At 39.6% G+C, this 21,021-nt stretch overlaps 1 protein-coding gene across 2 annotated transcripts in view; it reads right to left on the reverse strand.

The window, feature by feature from the left end:
- Positions 1-487: 487 nt before the first annotated feature.
- si:ch73-22o12.1 (nectin-2) overlaps positions 488-21,021 on the reverse strand; it is a 160,394-nt gene continuing 139,860 nt past the window's right edge. Inside the window, exons 7-10 of one of the 2 annotated variants that reach the window (XM_054781184.1) lie at positions 6,501-6,636; positions 6,361-6,421; positions 6,211-6,294; positions 488-3,870 (exon numbers count right to left, since the gene is read on the reverse strand). In XM_054781184.1, the coding sequence (XP_054637159.1) occupies positions 3,664-3,870; positions 6,211-6,294; positions 6,361-6,421; positions 6,501-6,636 (488 nt within the window). In that variant the 3' untranslated portion in view covers positions 488-3,663. Of the gene's footprint in view, positions 3,871-6,210; positions 6,298-6,360; positions 6,422-6,500; positions 6,637-21,021 lie in introns of both variants that reach the window. The other variant, XM_054781183.1, reaches the window with a different exon arrangement.

Genomic DNA, 21,021 nt, shown 5'->3' on the forward strand with positions numbered 1-21,021 from the left:
AATCCTATAATACCACAGTTATCTTGAGCACTTTACTATCTCATTGACTCTTATGGCCTTCTTTTCGTGCATGTCATCACTCCTTCTAATCAATACACACGAAGACACTGGAGAGTTGCAACCCGCACGTCGTCCTGCTCCTTCTCTATACGTACATTGATTTCGCTGTTAATGCACACACAGTCAGCATATACTGTAGATAATGTAACCCGGATAAAATTAGAACACGTACATTAATAATACACAAGTAGTATGATAGTATTATCTGCACCACACAGACCCACTTGTGATGGAAGTGAGCAAAGGTAATAGAGAGAAGATGATGGTTCTGGAGCGGAATCTAATCTAATAATTACAACAGTCACTTATTGCACATGTTGATCGAAATGAGAAGAACATCAACGTCAAGCTAGCGAGACGGTATTTTGGGGGGCAGGTGGGAAGGGGTTGCAGTGTGTCAATTATGATTATAGATAAATATAAATGTATATTTTTATGGGCGTATCAATTATTTCCATCATTCTTTGGTGGTCCCGGGTCTCACTCCCGCAAAATCGGGGATCTACGGTATCGCATGGCTGCGTAGCATAATGTAATATTAGGGTATATGATAACTGGGAAGCATTACAACCAGCTACTATGCAAACGTCACTTTAAATATTAAAATGTAAATTTGAGGGGCAAGAGAACTAATGTTGGCTAGCTAGCGAATGAAAATGTGTGGACAAATAACGCGTTCAGAATTTCAAACACTCGAAAATGACTGGGTGTATGTACCTACCTCATAAATATACTGAAATGAAGACAAATGTTTAAATGTCAGAGTTCAAGCCCAGGGATTCGTCTCGTGTGGCAAACAATGAAAACACGCATCTTCGCTCGGCCCGCACCCTAGGGTGGAAACACAGAAGCTCGACCTTCTGTATAATTGGCTTGGTTCAAATTGGAGAGCGATCGGATTAACACCCGAGGAGGAGTTTGTTCAAGTAAGAAACCTGGATGACGGTGAAAATTGCTGCTTTGAAGGAAAATGGCCGACTTCCAGTTTGCTTTGCAGCATGATAATTTCATGCTAAAACCGCTTTTCAGATTTCTGTCATACTTTCCAGCGATCACTCTCTAATGGCGGCTGTCGTCAATTTCTTTAGCTAGAGTGGTATGGTGGGACACAAAATAACACAGACGCTTTCCAATCATATAATATTTTGTCAATTATATCAAACCCTTTTCATACAGCGATCGTGTGATAATGGATATATTACCCGAAAAAATAACAGATCATTTTGATGCACGTTTCTTGTGTTAAAAGAAGTTTATTAGCATATAGAGGAGATCACTGGAGATCAGCAATGCTGATATTTGATATTGGTGGGATAAGGATACAGCATATTGCAATATTCATATTTTGTAGCACCCATGTTAGCCAACCTCTCCATTTTGTCTCATCTATTTTACCACTCAGTGCAGCACAGGAGTACTCAATATTTTGTCCCACCCCTAGTGGACAGCGCAGGTACACACGTGACTAGGTGTAGAGGAGCATTTCCAAGAGAAGATATTTAAGTCTTTGGGTGCAGTCAGTCTCCGTGCAGGAAATGAATCACGCTGGGCTAAAAATGGCCTTTTTTTTTTTTTTTTTTTTTTCCTCCATCATGTGCTGGAGGACTTGTCATGCAGCGCGAGTACACCATTGGACGATGTGCAGCTCAAGATAGAAATAGATGAGTCAGACCAGAAGAGAAAGGGGGAGGAGGCAGCCTCACTATGGCAGGCAGTTGTGCACATGCTGAGCTGCATCGCACTGATGTCTAATGAAAAACATACACTTCCAGATTTTTTTCTAATTTTTTATTACCTGTAAAAAATTACAAAATATTTTTTTTCCCCATTTAAAAAGCTTGATTTTTTTGTGTTTAGTTTAGAATTTCACTAGCACTCCTCCATAAATGACTGTATTATCCTATTCATACAGTATATTTAATTGTTTTGTTACGTTTTATTTACACTTTTTAAAGAAGTCTCTTGAGAATGATGTAATGCATCTTGAGGCTTTTATCCTAATAAGTAAACTAATTAAGTTTTGATGATGAAAAGGTGCTGTGCGCAGACTTTTTTTTCACCAAATTAACACTTGTTCTCAGTTTTCAAACACTCTCAAACGTCAGTAAATGGTTTTTTTTTTGCATTTAAAGGAAAACTGCACTTTTTAAAAAATTTTGTCCATTATCCACAATCCTTGTGTGAGATGTGAGCACAAATGTTTTTCTCTTTTCTGTGCTGAAGATATAAAAAGAGATAAAGAGAGACAGCTCATTACAGTACGTAATGGGAACACTACCAACAAGGTAAGGCTACATATTGGACCTGCCGCCACTGCAGCCGTGATTTTATTTTGGAAAAGTTAACGCTAGCTGTAGGCGTTGGTTTCCATGTTGCTATGTGAAATCAGTGCGCCTAGTAAATAAGTTCTGGTACTGCTTAAAAGAACCATGAATGTAAATGTTACTACATGGTCACAGCATGTATATAAAACCATAAAACCTTGTTGGAGGTGTTTTAATAGCGGCCTTTGTAGGCAGCATACGCGTGTCCCATTACGTGCAGTAATGAGCTGTCTCTTTTTATCTGTTTTTAGATCTTTAGAATGCACAGAAAAGACAAAGACATATGTGTTCATGTCTCACATGAGGATGGTGGATGATGGGCAAAATTCCCCCCCAAAAGTGCAGCTTTCCTTGAAGTCAGTGCTGCTCATCATGCAAGAGCTCCTTCGTTTTAAACCCGTACTGCCACCGGATGGAGAAAAGGCGGAATTACTACTGGGAGGGGATGGAAAATTATATTCTGCAAAATTGAACAATTTCCGATTTTTATTGAAATCAGCAAGACCTCCAAATGACTTTGCTATTTTAAAATCATGCCTAGCAATCAATAACAGTTGAATACATTTACCTCCAAAACGTGATTTCATAGCATTGGCACTAAAATTATGAATAAATGCACTTAATAAAAAGAAGAGTTAAAAAAAAACAACTTAAAATGATTGACCCGTTTTACCTTTGACCCTGATTGTGGACACATTAGCATCAAGCTCTGTTTTGTTTTTTTTTTGTATGAAAGTTAATCTTTCAGTGGAGCAGATTTCATGACCTTAATCCGGATTTACCCTAATCTGTGGCAACATCCTGCTAGTTAAACTAATATTTGAATATCGGTATAAAAGAAATAACAAAAAATTGAAATAAAAACAAAAAATACGCGAGTAACCACGGAGACAAAAAAAAACCCGGTCATTAAAAGTACGCTGCTGCTGTAAACGAAGAACAGACTTCGTTACTTGTACATGTACTCCCACTCTGACGTAACATTCAGCACTAATAAGTTATTTATAAAAAGATATGCCTTATCTACACTTTCAAATTCCCAAAAATGTCCACATGAGGAACATTTTGTACTTCCTTGCTCAATGGTTAAGGATTCAAAAACAAACAAAAAAAACACACACAGCTGAAGTGGATGAAAAATAAAAATCCTTCAGCTGGAAAACATTCCAAAATTCACATTCTTCCATCACACACACACACACACAAACACACGCACACACGTGTGTGTGTGTGTGTATATTGATATACAGTATATACATGTACAGGCTTGGTGGTATGCTCACACAAACATGGCAGGAGACACAAAGCTGTCCTCGCGTCCCACGTTAACACCCTGACGACGGTGGTCTTGAGGCTCGTTGCTGCTGTGCTCATAAAAAGGTGGCGCATCATCGTTTCCGGGATCGTCCCATCCGGAGGGGGCGGCGGCGTAGTAGTGCTCCCTCTCCCCTTCGCCATTGTCGTCGTCCTGATACGTGTCTAGGTCCTGCAGAAGGGTTAAAGGCCAAGTGGTGTCTGCTAATGTCGTAATACATTCATTGATACATTGCATTTTCTGTTTTTATTACAACCTTCTGATGGAGGTTTTATTCACTCCACAAGAAAGCTGCACTGGTTTTATGGTCAGCATTCAGCTGCTTTATGTATCTCCGCATGTGCTTTCGGTGTGAAGCTCATGCGTGTTACACTTGCCGTACTGTTGTTTACAATGAACTCATCAGCAGTACTCACCGCTATTACAACATTAGTTCTATAGCTGATGTGTTGTGCAATACTGCTTGTTAATAAATGATCATGTGGTCAAAGAGAGATATGTTTCGCTTCCCATTTTCTCATGCACTCCAAATCGCTATTAATGTTAAAAAAAAAATATCACAGCCTCTCTCCAGGTATTAGCGACTTCCAAATCCTCTGTGTTTTTGGTAAATAAACACCCGGCTATACAACTACAGCTCTCTAGTGGAACCACCTGGTGTTTTACTCCCCGGATTGGGACCAAAACGAGGCAGTGGTGTGAAAAAGTGTTTGCCCCCTCTCCGATTTCCTATTTTTTTGTATGTTTGTCACATTTAAAGGTTTCAGAACATCAAACTAATTGAAATACTAGTCACATACACCACATAATGCAGTTTTTAAATGAAACTTTTTATTATTAAGGGAGAACAAAAATCCAAACCTACATGGCCCTCTGTGGAAAAGTGATTGCCCCCTAAACCTAGTAACTGCAATCAAATCAAGTTTGCGATAACTTGCAATGGAGGCATTTGGTCCACTCATCTTTGCAGAATTGTTGTCACGTTGGCGTTTTCCAGCATGAAGGGCCTTAAGGTCATACCACAGCATCTCAGTAGCGTTCAGGTCAGGACTTTGACTAGGCCACTTCAAAGTTTTCATTTTGTTTTTCTTCAGCCATTCAGAGGTAGACTTGCTGGTGTGTTGTGCATCATTGTCCTGCTGCAGAACCCAAGTTGGTTTCAGCTTGAAGTCACGAACGGATGGCCGGAATTTTTGGTAGACAGCAGAATTCATGGTTCCATTTATCACAGCAAGTCTTTCAGGTCCTGAAGCAGCAAAAGACCCCCAGACCATCACACTACCACCACCACATTTTACTTTTGGTTTCTGACATGCGCCGTTACTTTTACGCCAGATGTAATGGGACACACGACTTCCAAAAAGTTTAACTTTTGTCTCGTCAGACCACAGAGTATTCTCCCAAAGGTCTTGGGGATCGTCAAGATGTTTTCTGGCAAAACTGAGACGAGCCTTAATGTTCTTTTTGTTCAGCAGTGGTTTTGGTCTTGGAACTCTGCCATGGAGACTGTTTTTGCCCAGTGTCTTTCTTATGGTGGAGTCATGAACACTGACCTTAGCTGAGGCAAGTGAGGCCTGCAGTTCTTTGGATGTTGTTGTGGGGTCTTTTGTGATGCGTCGTCGCTGCGCTCTTGGGGTCATTTTGGTTGGCCGGCCGCTCCTGGGAAGGTTCACCACTGTTTCTTGTATTCATCATTTGTGGATAATGGCTCTCACTGTGGTTCGCTGGAGTCCCAAAGCTTTAGAAATAGTTTTATAACCTTTTCCACACTGATAGATCTCAATTACTTTCATTCTCAGTTTTTTCACCTTTAATAATAAAAAGTTTCATTTAAAAACTGCATTTTGTGTTCAGTTGTGTTGTCATTGATTATTATTTAAATTTGTTTGATGATCTGAAACATTTAAGTGCGACAAACATGCAAAAGAATAGAAATCAGAAAGGGGGCAACATTTTTTTCACACCACTGTATATTAAATTCTGTTCATTTTTACACTGAAAATGTAGATAATGAAAGTAAATATATTTAATTATATGTATTAATTAAAATGAATTCAATATTAATAATAAAAAATTAACATGGATATGAATTTCTGTATTTTTATGTAATTATTTGATTGTATTTTATGTACAATAAATTAAACAGCAATCATAATAATAATAGCAGTAATAACATACTATGAATACATAATTAATTATAATATTAAAATGTATGAAATTGCAAAGACATGCTACCTTTGCTCCAAAAATATATTTGAAATCCATTTACTGTATATTATACAAAATATATCATACACCAACTAATAATCAGTGCAAGGGACCGTCTGTGAATCTAAGTAGAGTGCACAGTTGTACATTAAACACGTATTAAAGACGTATCAAATTGCACTACAAGTACAACATAATAATAACCATAATAAAATAAAAAAAACAAGCAGACATAATGAAAAATTCAGAGTACATAAAGGACTGTCATGCTCTTTGCACTTTTAAAACAACACGCTCCCTTACTGTCACAGGCTCGGCGTCCTGTGTACTGTAGTACTGGTTCTGTAGGGGGCGCTCCTCAGCCGCTGGGACGGTATTTCTGTTCACCTGCTACAAACACAAAATGAGTCACTTTTCAAAATAAATGACATAAAAAAAGAAATAAAACCTCACAGGTCTCCCAGCAATGTTGTTGTTCTTCTTTGGTGGAGGGGGCTTGTATTTGGGGGGGCCGCTGCAACATAAGACATGTTGTATTGAAGGCAGTCACCAAAAAATGCACGAGTGTGTGCTGTGTGACACATTCCACTCACTCTCCGTTGAGCTTGTTGTTGCGATGTTTGCGATACATGGCGATGGCGGTGCCGATGATGGCGAGGATGATAATGACTCCGATGATGGCGCCGATGATGCTGCCTGTGGTCGGACCTTTCTCCGGGAGACGGGTCCCTGACGAAAGAGAGCCAAATAATAAATGTTTCATAAATGTATGATGAAGTGTTGCGAAAGCTGTCATTTCTGACATTTGCCATGCCTTCGCAACCCTTTCCCAAGAGAAAATCTACCAGCTGTCCTGTGTGGTACATGCCGGTCATCTACCAACACTCGCCGTTAGACTATGTCCGCACGTCAATAACGACATTTTTAATTTTGCAGAGAATTTGCTGCAGGACAATCCAGCAGCAACATACAAATGCTGGCACATATTTTGCTTCCCTGTTTGTTGTTGTTTAACGAGTTTATTGCGCCACTCTTTTGTCTTGCATTTGATTTGATCTTAAAAACTATTTTCCATATGAACCATATGTGTTGACACAGCCCCCCCATTGCCCTGCAGTATTCCCAGGGAGATTATGCAAATGACTAGGCGGTTAAAGGGCAGAGAAGATGTGAAGATGGCCTGATGAGAACAAACTGTGGTCTTCCTAATTGGACGGGTGGTGATTGAACGTTTCTGCCGGTGTAATTACAACCGTGCTCCAACAATAGCGTGTTCCCTGCGTCGCACATACAGTACTTGAGCATATGACGACGTACGCCAGTTTGCTCATTACTTTGGGCTTTTAAATGAATATGTGAATAGTGAATAACGTGTAATTAATAACGTTGCAGGAAACAAACGGCTTGCTTGGACCTGTCAGTTTCAATTATACTAGTACTAATTATTTTATCTATATTAATAATTACATTGCATTCAATATTCTATTTTTATTTTATTAAATGAGATTATATTCCAATATTTCAGATGCAATGGTTAAAGTTAAATTTATTTAAAATTGAATTACAGTTTATTTATTTTATATATATATATATATATATATATATACACACACACACACACACACACACACACATATCGGATCCCAAAAAACTTCATGGTTTGTGTCCCTTCTGTATTGGTTGATTAAATGATTGGATAATCTATTTTTTCTCCATTGTTTAACACATATACCCACATTTTAGAAAATAAAAAATATATTTGCTCATATACAAAAATATCACATAGTTAGCTCATATCTTTGGATGCCAAATTACGGGTCCTATAAATCTTAAAATATCAATTAAATATTAATTAGTGTATGACATTTTTATTCTTTTTTTTTTTTTACTGCAATTAAACATATTTTCCAGATTGTTTTCTTAAAATAAACTTAAAACGATACTGTACCGTAATACCGCAAAACAGTTATTGTACTTGTCTTATAGACATTTTAAATAAATAAAACAGACAAATATCAGGAAAAATAAATACATTTTAATTAGATTGTAGGATATATTTATTTTATTTGTAAAACTACAATAAATAGGAGTCATGCAACTATTTTTTCAGGTAAGGCCACTGAGAGCAGATTTCATTTGCAATGCGGACCTGGCCAAGAGGCAGCAGACATCGGAGTAAAATGCAAAGGTTCTTTTGAAACAGATTAATGGATGACTAATACTGCATCAGATGATAAATATACTCATGGTAATAAGGCTGAGGATAATATATTTCATTAATTGAATAAATCATCGATCTATTTAGTCTTTTGGCATTGGAAAAGCTTCTTGGAAAGAGATTAATGAGCAATTATGTATGCATGGCATTTTGGATAGCAGCGCGGTTTATTTTCTCCAAAAATATTTGGCATTGGATTCGCTTCTAAATGTTGTATCATCCCACTTCCACATGGTGGTGCTGTGCCTGCTTAAATGTAAAGCACTGAACACCCCCACACACGCCCCCCAGCACTCATCTTCCCCCTCACACTCATCTTCCCCTCTCTTTCTAGTGCTTGTGTGTGATTGCTCCCTCATTCCAACAATTGTGTCTTTCCATCGTTACACTATCCACCTCTATATTTTTTTATTTGAACCCACTGTGAGAGAAGGTCCCACTTCAATGACCCCCCTCGCCCCCCTTTTGGTGTGAACAGGCGCCATTATCCCGGCAGTGTCATTCTCGCTCAGCAGGTTGGAGGCAGACATCTGATAACCTCTGCTAGAGGCAGAGAATTTACAGCATGGAGGTGCAGCACCTGTGTCAGTGTGAAGGGAGCGTGCCCTCTGTGTCGGCCCGGGTACCCGGCGGTGTATTCCATAATGGAATAAATACATGCGGTGTTAGCAGTGTGTGTGCCTGAGGACACACATACAGTATAGGCTACCTGGATGACATACACACTCACACCACTGTATGGGAACTACAAATTGCAATTCCCTCATAAATACACGTGTGGGAATGCTGTCGCTCAGCCAAAATGAATTTGGGACCATACACCTGGCTTCATTTATCACAACATACCGTAGAAATCTCTTTTAACACCTCTGCACCTGAATGCCACTAGGGTCCGTGCAATTTGGAATTTGACCACACTTTAGGGGAAATGAATGCACAACACTGCAAAGCAAATGACTGAATGTGTTTTGCTTTTTCTTTGCCTTTTTTATGTGTTGAAGGGCATCTGTAACACAAATCACCTTTGCTGTGTTTCATTAAGATTAAATGTGTTTAAATGCGTTAAATGCTTGTTTGGGTTTTTTTGCCAGTAGAATTGATGAACGTTTTATGGTGTCAGTTTCATCTCCATACATATGGACGCAGAATTGATTTTAAAAATATTTTACGGTGATCAACTTCTTTACACTTAAAAAAACAAACGATTTTGCATATAAACAGTCTGTACATTTATTAAAGGTTTTATGATGGTGCCACTTCCCATGTCTAGGGTCACCATGCACATCAAGGCAGAATGTATTCTTCTTCTTTTATATTCTACGGTGATTAACTTCTTTTTACATTTGTGAAATACAACCCCCCCCCTCGCTAAAACTCGATTTTGCAGTCTGTACATTTATTCAAGGTTTTATGACGCTGTCAGTTTAATTTCCAAGGCTCATCATGCACATCAAGGCGGTATTTACTATCATTGTTAGCTATTCTTGTTTTTCATATTTTACGGTGCTTAGCTTCTTTTTACGCGTGTGCAACAGTAAAAAAAAAAAAAAAAAAAAAAAAAAAAAAGATGTGTGAGGTGCATTTGCATGAGCGCCGCCTCTGACATATTTACACAAACAACCTTTGACCCACTGCTGTTCCTGCCTGGCCAAACAACACAACACACACACTGGCATGCACTTACACACTTACACACACATGCATATTTAACCGGTAGAACCAAATGAAGTGCAGCTCAGTGGGGGAGCAGAAAGCACTCCAACTGAATCAAGTAGTGTTCTTTTTTTGGAAGTGCACATTTCAAGTTAAGAAGTGAAAAGGTCACTGGTGTTCCTTTGGGCAGATCAATGCAAGAAGCAGCCTGTTAGTTACACATGTACACTTTCTTCCTATCCTCCACGCCCTGACCAGCCAGTCAACCATGCTCCACACCAGTGCTCTCCCACAGGGCACAGAGGAGCAGGAGGAGGTGGAGATGGAGCGATGGATAGAAATGGAGTGGGAGTAGCCAAAGAAGAAGAGATGAGACTGAATGCTTGGATGGAACTGTCAGAAATTCCACCAGATCCACTTCAGCTTCGACTTGAAAAAACTGCCCGGATCTTTGATGCATGCATTGCGAGGCAACCTCAAGCTACACCAATGGAGGAAGTAACATTTTCTAGATCTATGTAGTCGTCTCTTGCCACATCGCGCTTCACTCTGTCACAGGTTTTCAATCATCGCTGTTTTGTGGTTGACTAAGGCCTGTTATTTATCAAAAATATGCATACTGAAGCAAATGTTACATATTTTGGGCCTAAATTAAGAATGAGGCATAAAATGAGGCATGAAAATGAGGCATAAAAATGAACTCAATGAACTAAAATACAAATATAATACATTCAGAAAATGCATTGAAAGACACACAGATACGTGGTATTCTACAATGGTCACTATAATGTTACATTGGCCACCGTAACAAGTCCCGGATTTAAAAAAAGAAACAACAACAAGGAACTCTTCCAATGCTTACATGATTCCATATGATGTCTTATTTTCTATTAGTATGTCTACAATATTGGGTATTATGTGTGTAAAGGTGACTATAGGAGTGTTATTTCCTGTCTAGAGGGCTCTAAAGGCTGGGTTATACATTCCGCTCGAACGAGACGCGTGGAAAAGAGCCGTGCGGAACCGTGTGCGACTGTAGACTCCGTGTGGCGTCAGCTCCCAAACTGCAGGGGGCAGTGTATCGAAAACACGCGTCTACCATGGTACTAAACTAGAGTGGAAGAAGTTTGCCATTGTTTGCTTGACTTCCAACATGGCGACACTTGCGCGTATACTTCTTGAAGAAGAGGAATTGTGTTGCATTTATTTGCTGCTGCGGCAGAAAAGGAAGAGAAGGTGGCCCACTCGTCCTTTGAATAGGAGTGATGCAATCGCAGCTCGTCATCCTTCCCACCACAGGGACTTGTACGCCAGCAGGAGAATGTGCTTGCAAAAGGAATACTGAGCACGGCAAAACAAAAAACAAACAAGTTGACTTAAGACAACATGTGTCAGTGTTTCTTTATGTCAGGGTAGGCTGCCTCATAACTGACGGTATTTCTGTACTTCAGCTGCTCGGCTGCCATTTTTTTCCGCGTGTCTCCGTCCGCGTAGTTAGAAAAATTTGGAGGTGCGTGGAGCGGGAATTTTCCGCATGGAAAGGGCCGGTCGAGGGGGCGTGTGTGCAAAAATGACGCCATTTGTCCGCACGGACCTCATGGATGCGGAAAGCATAAAACAGGCTTATTTATTTTATGTTTTGTTTATTGCTTTATTTGACAGGGAAAGTGTACATTAAATAGCATTGCTGCAAGTGCACCAGAATTAGCCAGATGGCTATTTTTCATCTGTTGTCCCTGGACAGATGTTAAAAATTGTCTCCCTAAAACAACAAGTGTTTTGAAGGTCGTAAACAAGTTTTTTGTGCTCCAACTACAAAAATATTCCATTTATAAATAAGGAATCCCATTCTGCGGAAAACTGACTTATCGCAGTTGTGTCTGGAACCAATTAACTGCGATAAATGAGGGATGACTGTATATCTATTTGTTTCTCATCAGCCTGTCATAAAAACTGTAAAGGGATTTGGCTCAAATGTGATGTGTAGATATGGTATGATGAATCAATCATGATCTACATGCTGGTACTGATCTCGATTAAGGAGGTCTGCACTCCACACAGCAATCCATGGCGATGTATACTGTATAATAAAAGATACCAACTAACTAACTTAGTAACAAACTGCCTACCAACTTAGCCACTGACCGTCCGACAAGCAAAACGGTCGACCGACTGACTAGCAAAACAACAAACTAGCTAACTTACAAAGCAACACCGACATTGACTGAACAATTGGCAAACCACTTAACAACAAACTATGTACATTACGGGTGGGGAAAATAATAGGATTCTTAAATGCATCGCGATGCGGACATTGACGATTATTAATCAATTCATAAATGTCAATAATCGATAAACACGGAAAGTGGGAAGTTCCGCCCGGGCAGTTTATGGTGGTGCACCTAAGTGGAAGACGCTACCAGAATGGCTGAACGTAAACTCCGACCCGCACCCACTGGATTTATAGCGAGCGTCTGAAAGCTTTCACGTAGTTGAAGGTAAAAATGAGCTGGACAAGAGCCAGACAATATGCAAGCTTTGTCATACAAGCTTCAAATATTTTGGGAACACCACAAATATGAGAAACCACATAGCACATTTCCACCCGAACCAGGAGGAAAAACAACCAGCTGAAGTTGCTGCCAACCAGAGAACCATCAAGCAGGTGATAGCTAATTTTCCACCCAACTCGGAAAAGGCAAAGCAAATCACAAAGTCGATCGTAACTTTTATCGCAAAGGATTTGTGGCTGCATTCGGTTGCTGAGAAGCAGGGCTTTCGTGCTTTGTTGCGCACTTTGGAACCCAGATACGACGTCCCATCACAACGTCATTTCACTGACACTGCATTTGTGAATAATATTGACGTCTGCAAGCATCATTCTTGTCTGAGAGTTGCTGGTACAGAAATCTATATTTTGTATGAAAGCTGTTTTTGACTTTGCTATACAGCAAAAATATGATTTTGTCAGAGATTCGATGCTCAGGATTTTAGTTTGAATTCAGAAGTCTATTATTTATTTGTGAATAACGGCAGATTTTTTTTTTTTATGAAGGTCATTCAGAATATGCTGAAGTTTGTTAACCTTATACATGCTGCTACTGGTGCGCTTTACTTTTCCTGCTGGTTCTGTGCAATGGGAAATATGTTGGTAGATGTAACCTTCCAATTATTAAAAGGTAATGGAAGTAAATTCATCTGTTTCCTGTTTATTTTAATGGTGGATCGTTACAAATATGCTTTGTTTTAGTAGTACACAGTGAGTAAACAGAAATGATATATACAAAAAAATTATGCAGGAGAAAATTGACAAACTATTGATCACAAAAAAAAGCTGCCTCGAGATGCATCGATAATCGTTGTATCATCGCATTGAAGGCCTCTGAATCGTAATCGCATCAAATCGTGAGGTGGCCTAATGACCCTAATGTACATACCTAATGACTGACCAATCAAACTACCTCATGACCAACTAGCAAAACATTAAACGATGTACCTTACTGTAGCATTGGGCATTTCGTGTTTGTTCAATCTGCCTTGTATTCTTATCTTATTCTTATCACCATGACGTAAACGACTTTATGATTCATTCGGCCATCCGTTTGACTCATACAACAGGAAAGGAAGAGAGACACCTGCAACGGATAAGACCAACTTCAATTAGCTTGGTCCGCGTGCGTCACGCTAGAGCCACGGTGTGTGCGTGACTAACGCCACTCTTTCAATGATTCTATATACAGAAGAGTTTTATACAAATGAGTCAGCGACATCACAGCTGCAGCGAGAGTGGAGCATCCTTTGGAGGACTCGCTGACAGACGAGTCAAGGAGAGTCGTCGGGGGGTCCAAACGAGTGGAGCGGAGTGGTGGAGAATGACTGTGTGTGTTGAATGAGTGGGAGTGGAGGGTTATGCAGAGCCAAGCAAGCCAGATGAAGGCTGTGATTAAGAGGGTGGCTTCAAGATAAGCACACAGGGATTCCCCCCACCCCCCAAAACCCCCAGAGTTGCTTGCAATGACTGCTCACACACTGGAAGCATGGACTCGGGTAGCAAGAACACAAAGATCTGCCATTCTGCTCAATCCCCCTCTTCCTCTGTCTACTGGGAGGGACTACGGCAAACATGCATAGTCTAGCCTAGCTTAGCCTGGGCTGCCTGTAGAGGACGGGCTTTTGCTACATTTATCCTGCCCCCCTCCCTCTATGTCCCCCCGTGTCCATCATCCCTCCACCATCCTGCTCAGTCACTGGTGTAATTTAGGACCCGCTTGTTTGGTAACACAAATCTGTACCCTCCCCCGCTGCCTGCATCTCCTATCTGCCTTTCCTAACGATTGGAGATAAGTTTTTATGATTACCCTCCCTGACCTCCTCTGCACACACTCAAATTTCCATTCCTTCCACACTGGTGGGGATCCATGAGAGAAAAGTTTCAGATAGATAATGTAGCTGCTTTTGGCTTAAGAGATTAGGTGCTCGATGGGGGGAGAAAAAAAAACAACAAAACAATCCTCCTGTAGCTACGATCAATTCCTAATGGGTTCGCTTGACTTATTAAAGGGGACAGTCGAACAAAAATACCTAAAAACAACCGAGGTGAGTTACTGGAGCTGCTGTGGGATTGTCCGGCCTGGTGTAATCCCTTCCTTTCCATCTTCCAAGTCGCTCTCCAGCATGCTTTTCAGTAACACAAGGAACGTCTGTTTAATTATACAAAATAACCGGCGTTTGATCATGAATGCACGAGAAGGAGCAAACATTTGCTTCATTTCATATTCCCTTTCAAAATCAACTTCCTTTTCTACTTCAATTTACATCCCATCAAAATTTTCTCAAGGAAACATCCCGAGTTGAGGTATCTTATGAGACAGTACACGCATACAGTACGGCGTTTACAAGATAAATGGAAGAATAATCACAATGACAACCACATTGTCTGATATCATTCATCCTGATTCCTATCATTTCTATCATGATCATTATTTCCTAACCTGTAGCCATGTATCTCTTTATTTATTTTAAATAAGGTTATTTATTAAACATTTTTATTACTTGAGTTGACCAATTATTGAAGTATTTATTTATATTTAGAAATGTTTTTATTTGTCTGTAATTTATTTGAACACTTTTCCCCTTCCTTTCTTTCATTGCTGGACAATCTCTATTCTTTTTCCTCCCTATTAGAAAATGGTCACATTTAAACACAGGATGTGAACAAACTATCAGTAATTGGACACACGGAGAAGAATAGGATTAAATGAACTGTTTGTGTTCCTTTTCGGACATGTTGAATCATGCAAGTGTAAAGATATGACTCTTTAAAATCCAGATTTTTCAAATATATTTTGTTTTTTTTTTTTGTTTTTTTTTGCAAAGCCTTCTCACACTGAGTGACAGGCCTGGCACGGAGACAACACGAGGCTCACACAGTGCCTGGAGATGAGATTAGGACAGAATAAATTGATGGCCTCTGAAGGAGATTAAGTCAAAGAACAGTGCTTGTAATCTCATTGCTCACTAAGAGAAATCCTAGCCTTTAGATTGGGAGGTTAACCGGGCACAACCTTACAAATCTATTGATGCATTCACTCCGCCTGAGCCGCATGAGGATATGGGCACCCGAATAATGAGCCGCACAGAAGAAAAAAAAAAAAAAAAAGCAGGGATATACAGTGAGTGAATGGGTGGAGGGTGTGTGTGGAGGATAAACAAAATAAATAAAGTAAACCAAGAGAGGGGAAACACACACACGCCTGTAAATTATTCACAATCAATACATGTGCCGCAGTGTGCTGCTGGCTTTCACACAACATAGTGGAACCTCTAAGGTCAAACACATAGTTCTGACAATTGTTCCCATTGTGAATAATGGACACTAAAATCTGTTAGAGAGTCAAAATGTCGCCATCAGAGAACCTTTATGAACTGTACTGCCAATGTTTTAAGGAACATTTTAACATTAACGATCGTACAAGTGTCGAAAGTTAACCACTGTGAAACAAACTACCATAAACTACTGTAAATTCTGAATTATAAACCACAACTTTTTTCACACTCTTTGAACCCTACGCCTTAAACAATGATGTGTCTAATTTATGATGCTTAAATTCCAGATTCAGGAAGGAATGAATTGGAGTAGTAAAGGGAACTCTAACGTCACATTTTGAAGTCTTATGCAGTGATCATGTTTTGATCTGACAAATCTTAAGTAAGTTTGATCAAATGTAGAATTACTAGAGCTTCTGCTTGGACCGCGGCAGCTGTTTAAACTAAAAAACTAAAAAGGCACCTCACGTCTCACTGATCGAAGCTAACGAGTGATGCTGGGAACACTGTATGTAGGTAAGCTTGCAAAGCTTATACTATATTGTACTGTATAAATATCCCATATTACAACATGGACAGCTGTGGCTTATAAACAAGTGCGGCCTATATATGTACCATTTTTTTTCTCTTTAAATTTGGTGGCCGCAGCTTATATTCACGTATGCTCAATTTGGAATTTACGGTAGTAAGAAAAAAGCAAAAATCTAACTACTAGTAAACAAAGTAACTAACCAACTAATCAACAAGCTACAGGCCGATGGGCTAAGTGCAACTACAAAACACAAATTATACTCTTAGGTTTAGAAACTAACTAACCAGCCAACCAAACACAGACCGACAGTAAAACACCAAACGAACTACTTAATTCTAACTCTCAGGAACTACTTATCTACCAACCTATCTAACTAACCAACTAATTATCCTAACAAGTACCGACCGACTGACTTGCTAGAACAACTAACCACCTACTGAACTCAGAAACTAAATTACTTACTTACTTATTTACCTACCAAAGTACCCATAATATATACCTAACAAACCAACCAACCAACAACGGACTACCAAATTAACATAATGTGTAAGGGCAACTACAAAACCATCACACAACACACTCAGAAACAAACCAACTGACAAACTATTCAACTCTTGCTCTCAGAAACTAAACTATTTAACTAAAAAAAACTATGACTGAATGCTTGACCAACAACCAAACTAACTAATCAACCAACAACTAACCTTACCTAATTGAACAATGACAAACAAACTACCTACTCAACTAAATACCAGGCATAAAATGCCCAAGAACAATCAAAACACATGCAAAGAACTAACCAACAACCCAACAAAAGTGGGGATCTACTCTTTTTTGTCCAATTCCCACCACATTTAATAACTTCATGGGTATTTCGGTCTCACATGTTCCAATGGTTATTATCAAACATGCCATTATAATGTGAGTAAAAAACAAACAAAGTGATTGGACAACTAGCAGACGACACCGTGATTCAACAGATAAATACAGGAAATGATTGTGCGGGAGCTCCGCGGTGCTTGTAACGTCTAATCAGCTGGGATTCCACCTGTTTGAGCTATACATTGATGTCACCAACACCGAGCTATTCTGTGAATGTGTGTGTGTGGGGATGTTAGAGTTGTGACATTTCAAAAAGCTGCGTGGTGGTAATGGGGACTCTGCCTGGTGTGTATGTGTGTGACGCCTCTCCCTCTCTGGGGAGACAGTGTGTTCCCTGCCACAGTGCATCAAAGCACATTCAGTTGCCTTGGGAGAAGGCAGGAACTCTACCTCCACCCATCCATCCATCTATCCATCCATCTGTCCCTCCCCCTTCCACTCTCTTTGCCTCCCCACAAGGTCGCCATGCGCCTCTCGCCCCGCTCCCTGTCAATATTTACAGTCCACTTTACGCTGGCACTGGATGACGCTTAGCTGCAGCCAGCAGAAAAGAAAGAAAGATGATGAGAGGGGGAGAAGTACAAGGTTGCATTAGCCAAATGCAGGCGTCCACTCAGGACATGAATGATCTGTTGCAGTGGAAGTACAAGGTTACCATAGAACATGACGCGAGTAGACAGAAGTGTAAACAAGTGCTCACAAAGCCGCTGCAGAAGTATTTAGCGTGGATACAACCCATTAAGATAAAGGAGAATGACATATTGAGTGTCCTGTCTCTTGCCTTCTCGTGCACAGGCTGGGTAATGTTAAGGAAAGTGCTGTTAGGTCATTAACAAATTGATACAACACATTAAAATTTGCATTAGATTAAAACACGATATAAAGAATGGCACATATTGAACGTCCTGTCTCTTGCATTCTAGTGCACAGGCTGGGTCATATTAAGGAAAGTGCTGTGGAAGCAATGATACAATACATTAAGTACTAGATTACAATGCAGTATAAAGAATGGCACATATTGAATATACTGTCTCCTACATTATACTTGTAGCGCATAGTCGTGGTCAGGAAATGACGCTTTTAAGTCATTAATATTGTTTCCCCCGATACAAATTCAATTCAGTGGTTAATTAAGTTACATTTCGAAATATGATCCAAAAGTTGACATAAAAATCTAGAACCTGAACAAGAACGAAGCCAACACAAGACAAAGCGGCCCAGCATCACTCCCCCGCCTCTTAATCTGTACTTTTTTATTTATTTATTTATTTATTTATTTTTTTTTTACAGAGTATTACATTTTATTTGATGTGTATGCTTTCACGCAGAAATATATGCATTCATAAGTTATGATATGATTGAAATGACAATGATAATAACAGTGCTCAAAAGCTGTGAAGGTGTACTGTATTAGTATTATATTAGTAAGATGCCTTAAAAACATAAAAAGATCAAATTCAGTGTCTGATTGGATCTTCTACTATGTTTCCATATGATGTATGAACTGATGAACAAATGATCCATACACTAAATATTCCATACAAGCAAAAACAAACATTTTTGTTGAAAAAGTTAGCTTGAAATTGGGGGTAAACAACAATACACATCATACTCTATGAACACAATACCATTTGACTGACAGCAAGAAGACTTCTACCTACAGTCTGAAGTAGAAAAGATGACAGTGTGTCAAGTACATTGATATATTCTTTATGACTGAGCTCGGGAGTAGTTTAGTGTGGAACAAGATGGAATCTACACTGTCAGTGGCCGAAGGTTCTATCTGGGTTATCTTACTTGTTTTTGACGGATGTTAGGCAAGAACCCACTTCGTACAGTATCTACAGAGTCTCCTACAGTTGTCTCCAAAAGCCAGGGTCTCTCACAGCAGGTCAACATCAATGACTTTAACAGCTTGGGCTGTAGGCAACCTTCTGATGTATTTTTTATATTAACTCCACAAAATGGCAGTGCAATAATCCCTCGTTTATCATGGTTAATTGGTTCCAGACCTGACCGTGATTAGTGAATTTCCGCAAAGTAGGGTTCCTTATTTATAAAGTCAATATTTTCATAGTTAGAGCAGAAAAAACCTTCAAAATACGTTTAACATTATTAGAAACCTGTAGATATAAAATAACACCCCTATAGTTACTTTCACACTTCTATTACCCAACACACGAAAGACTTAAAGTTGGTACTATTTGCGGGTGATACCACCGCCTTTTGTTCTGGGGAAAGCACACAAGATATCATTTAAAAAGTCAAGGATGAAATGGCCATATTAAAAAGATGGTTTGATGAAAACAGATTATCCTTGAACTTAAGTAAAACTAAAATAATTCTATTTGGTAACAGCAGTAACTTGACTTCATGTCAAAAAATCCAAACTATCCCTTTAAGTCTTAGGTCATGAGACCCAAGGATGAAGAACCTCATGTTCTTATGCAAACATCTACATTTTTAATAATAATAACGATAAATAATTTTGTGTGTCTCTGCATGCGTTTCTGTGGAAACTACAGAAAACAAGTCAGCTTTCCCCAAGGAAGCCAATCAAATGTGGACTTTAAAATGATTGATTATGGCTGCAAAGGAGCCTGGTGAGTCAGAGCCTGCATCCAAATTGAAGACGAGCAGCTTTGTCTGTCAGTAATCCCTCTTCTTATTCTGCTCTTATTGCTTTATGCGTGTGGAAGAACAAAAACAAGCATTAGGTGAACACACGCAGGCTGCAGGGCTGATATAAGTTAATAAGGCAATTGAATGAGTTTGAATGGATGCTGGCTTTGAGGGCAACCTGCCTTTAATGCAGTAACTTACACTAAATGCTTGCAATCAGAGAATCATTTACATGGCGGCGCCGTGGGCCTTGCATACATCATCTCCACCACCAGCGATTGCGTGAGGTCGGCCTTGAGGCCCCCCGGCTATTCGAGAGCAGCTGCTGTGTTTACCTACCCTCCTACTTCACTATGGAAGGCTAGAAGAAGCTCTCACCTCATTAGCCAGCCCAAGCTCCAGCTCTACTGTCCTTTCTGCATCTCATCCCTTACAGTATGCCGCGCTGTAATCGAGCTGCAATCTGTTCAACAACCCGCTGTGCAAGAGCTGGAGGGATATAATAATGACACCACATCTCTCCATGTTCTTCTACCAAAGACTGGGAGTGGGAGAGTAGCCTTATTGGTCACGTCATTAGGCATACAATCCATCCATCCATCCATCCATTTTCTATGCCGCTTGTCCTAATTAGGGTCGCGGGGGCATGCTGGAGCCTATCTCAGCTGACTTCCGGCGAGAGGCGGGGTACACCCTGGACTGGTCGCCAGCCAATCACAGGGCACATATAGACAAACAACCATTTACACTCACATTCATACCTATGGACAATTTAGAGTCACCAATTAACCTAACATGCATATTTTTGGAATGTGGGATGAAAGCGCCAGATTTCCTTCCACGAGATGCCCAGCGGAGATTCAAACCCAGATCTTCCAGATCTCCTAAATGTGTGCTAACCACTCAGCCAATCCAATGATATCCAATTTAAGATGTGCATTTGTAAAGTTAAAAAATCCCCACGTTGAACTGCATAATAATAAACATATTGTTCAATTAAGACGACTGTTGCCTTGTCAATTAAAAACAAATTGTATTTTAAATTATATAAAAAAAAAAAACAAGCATATTCAAACCTTCAGCTCATCTATTTTAAACATTTCAAAAAATTCCCAGCTTTCCAGGAATTCCACGATTCTCACCCCACCCAAACCATTCAGTTCTCAAAACATTGAGGCAAATCATTTTCCACATTCTAAAAATTCCCTTTAATAATTCCACATTTTCCGTACAGCATTTCAGCATTCCAAGCAATTTCTACAGAAGTCCTATTTATTTTTAGTTTTTGATTTGAGAAGGGTGAATAGTTTGCAGTTTTTGTTTCATTTTGCTGTTTACACAAAAAGCATTGCATTTTCTTCCCTTACTGTACCCGAAATGA

Source organism: Dunckerocampus dactyliophorus, chromosome 7 (genome assembly GCF_027744805.1).
Source record: "Dunckerocampus dactyliophorus isolate RoL2022-P2 chromosome 7, RoL_Ddac_1.1, whole genome shotgun sequence".
Taxonomy (NCBI): domain Eukaryota; kingdom Metazoa; phylum Chordata; class Actinopteri; order Syngnathiformes; family Syngnathidae; genus Dunckerocampus; species Dunckerocampus dactyliophorus.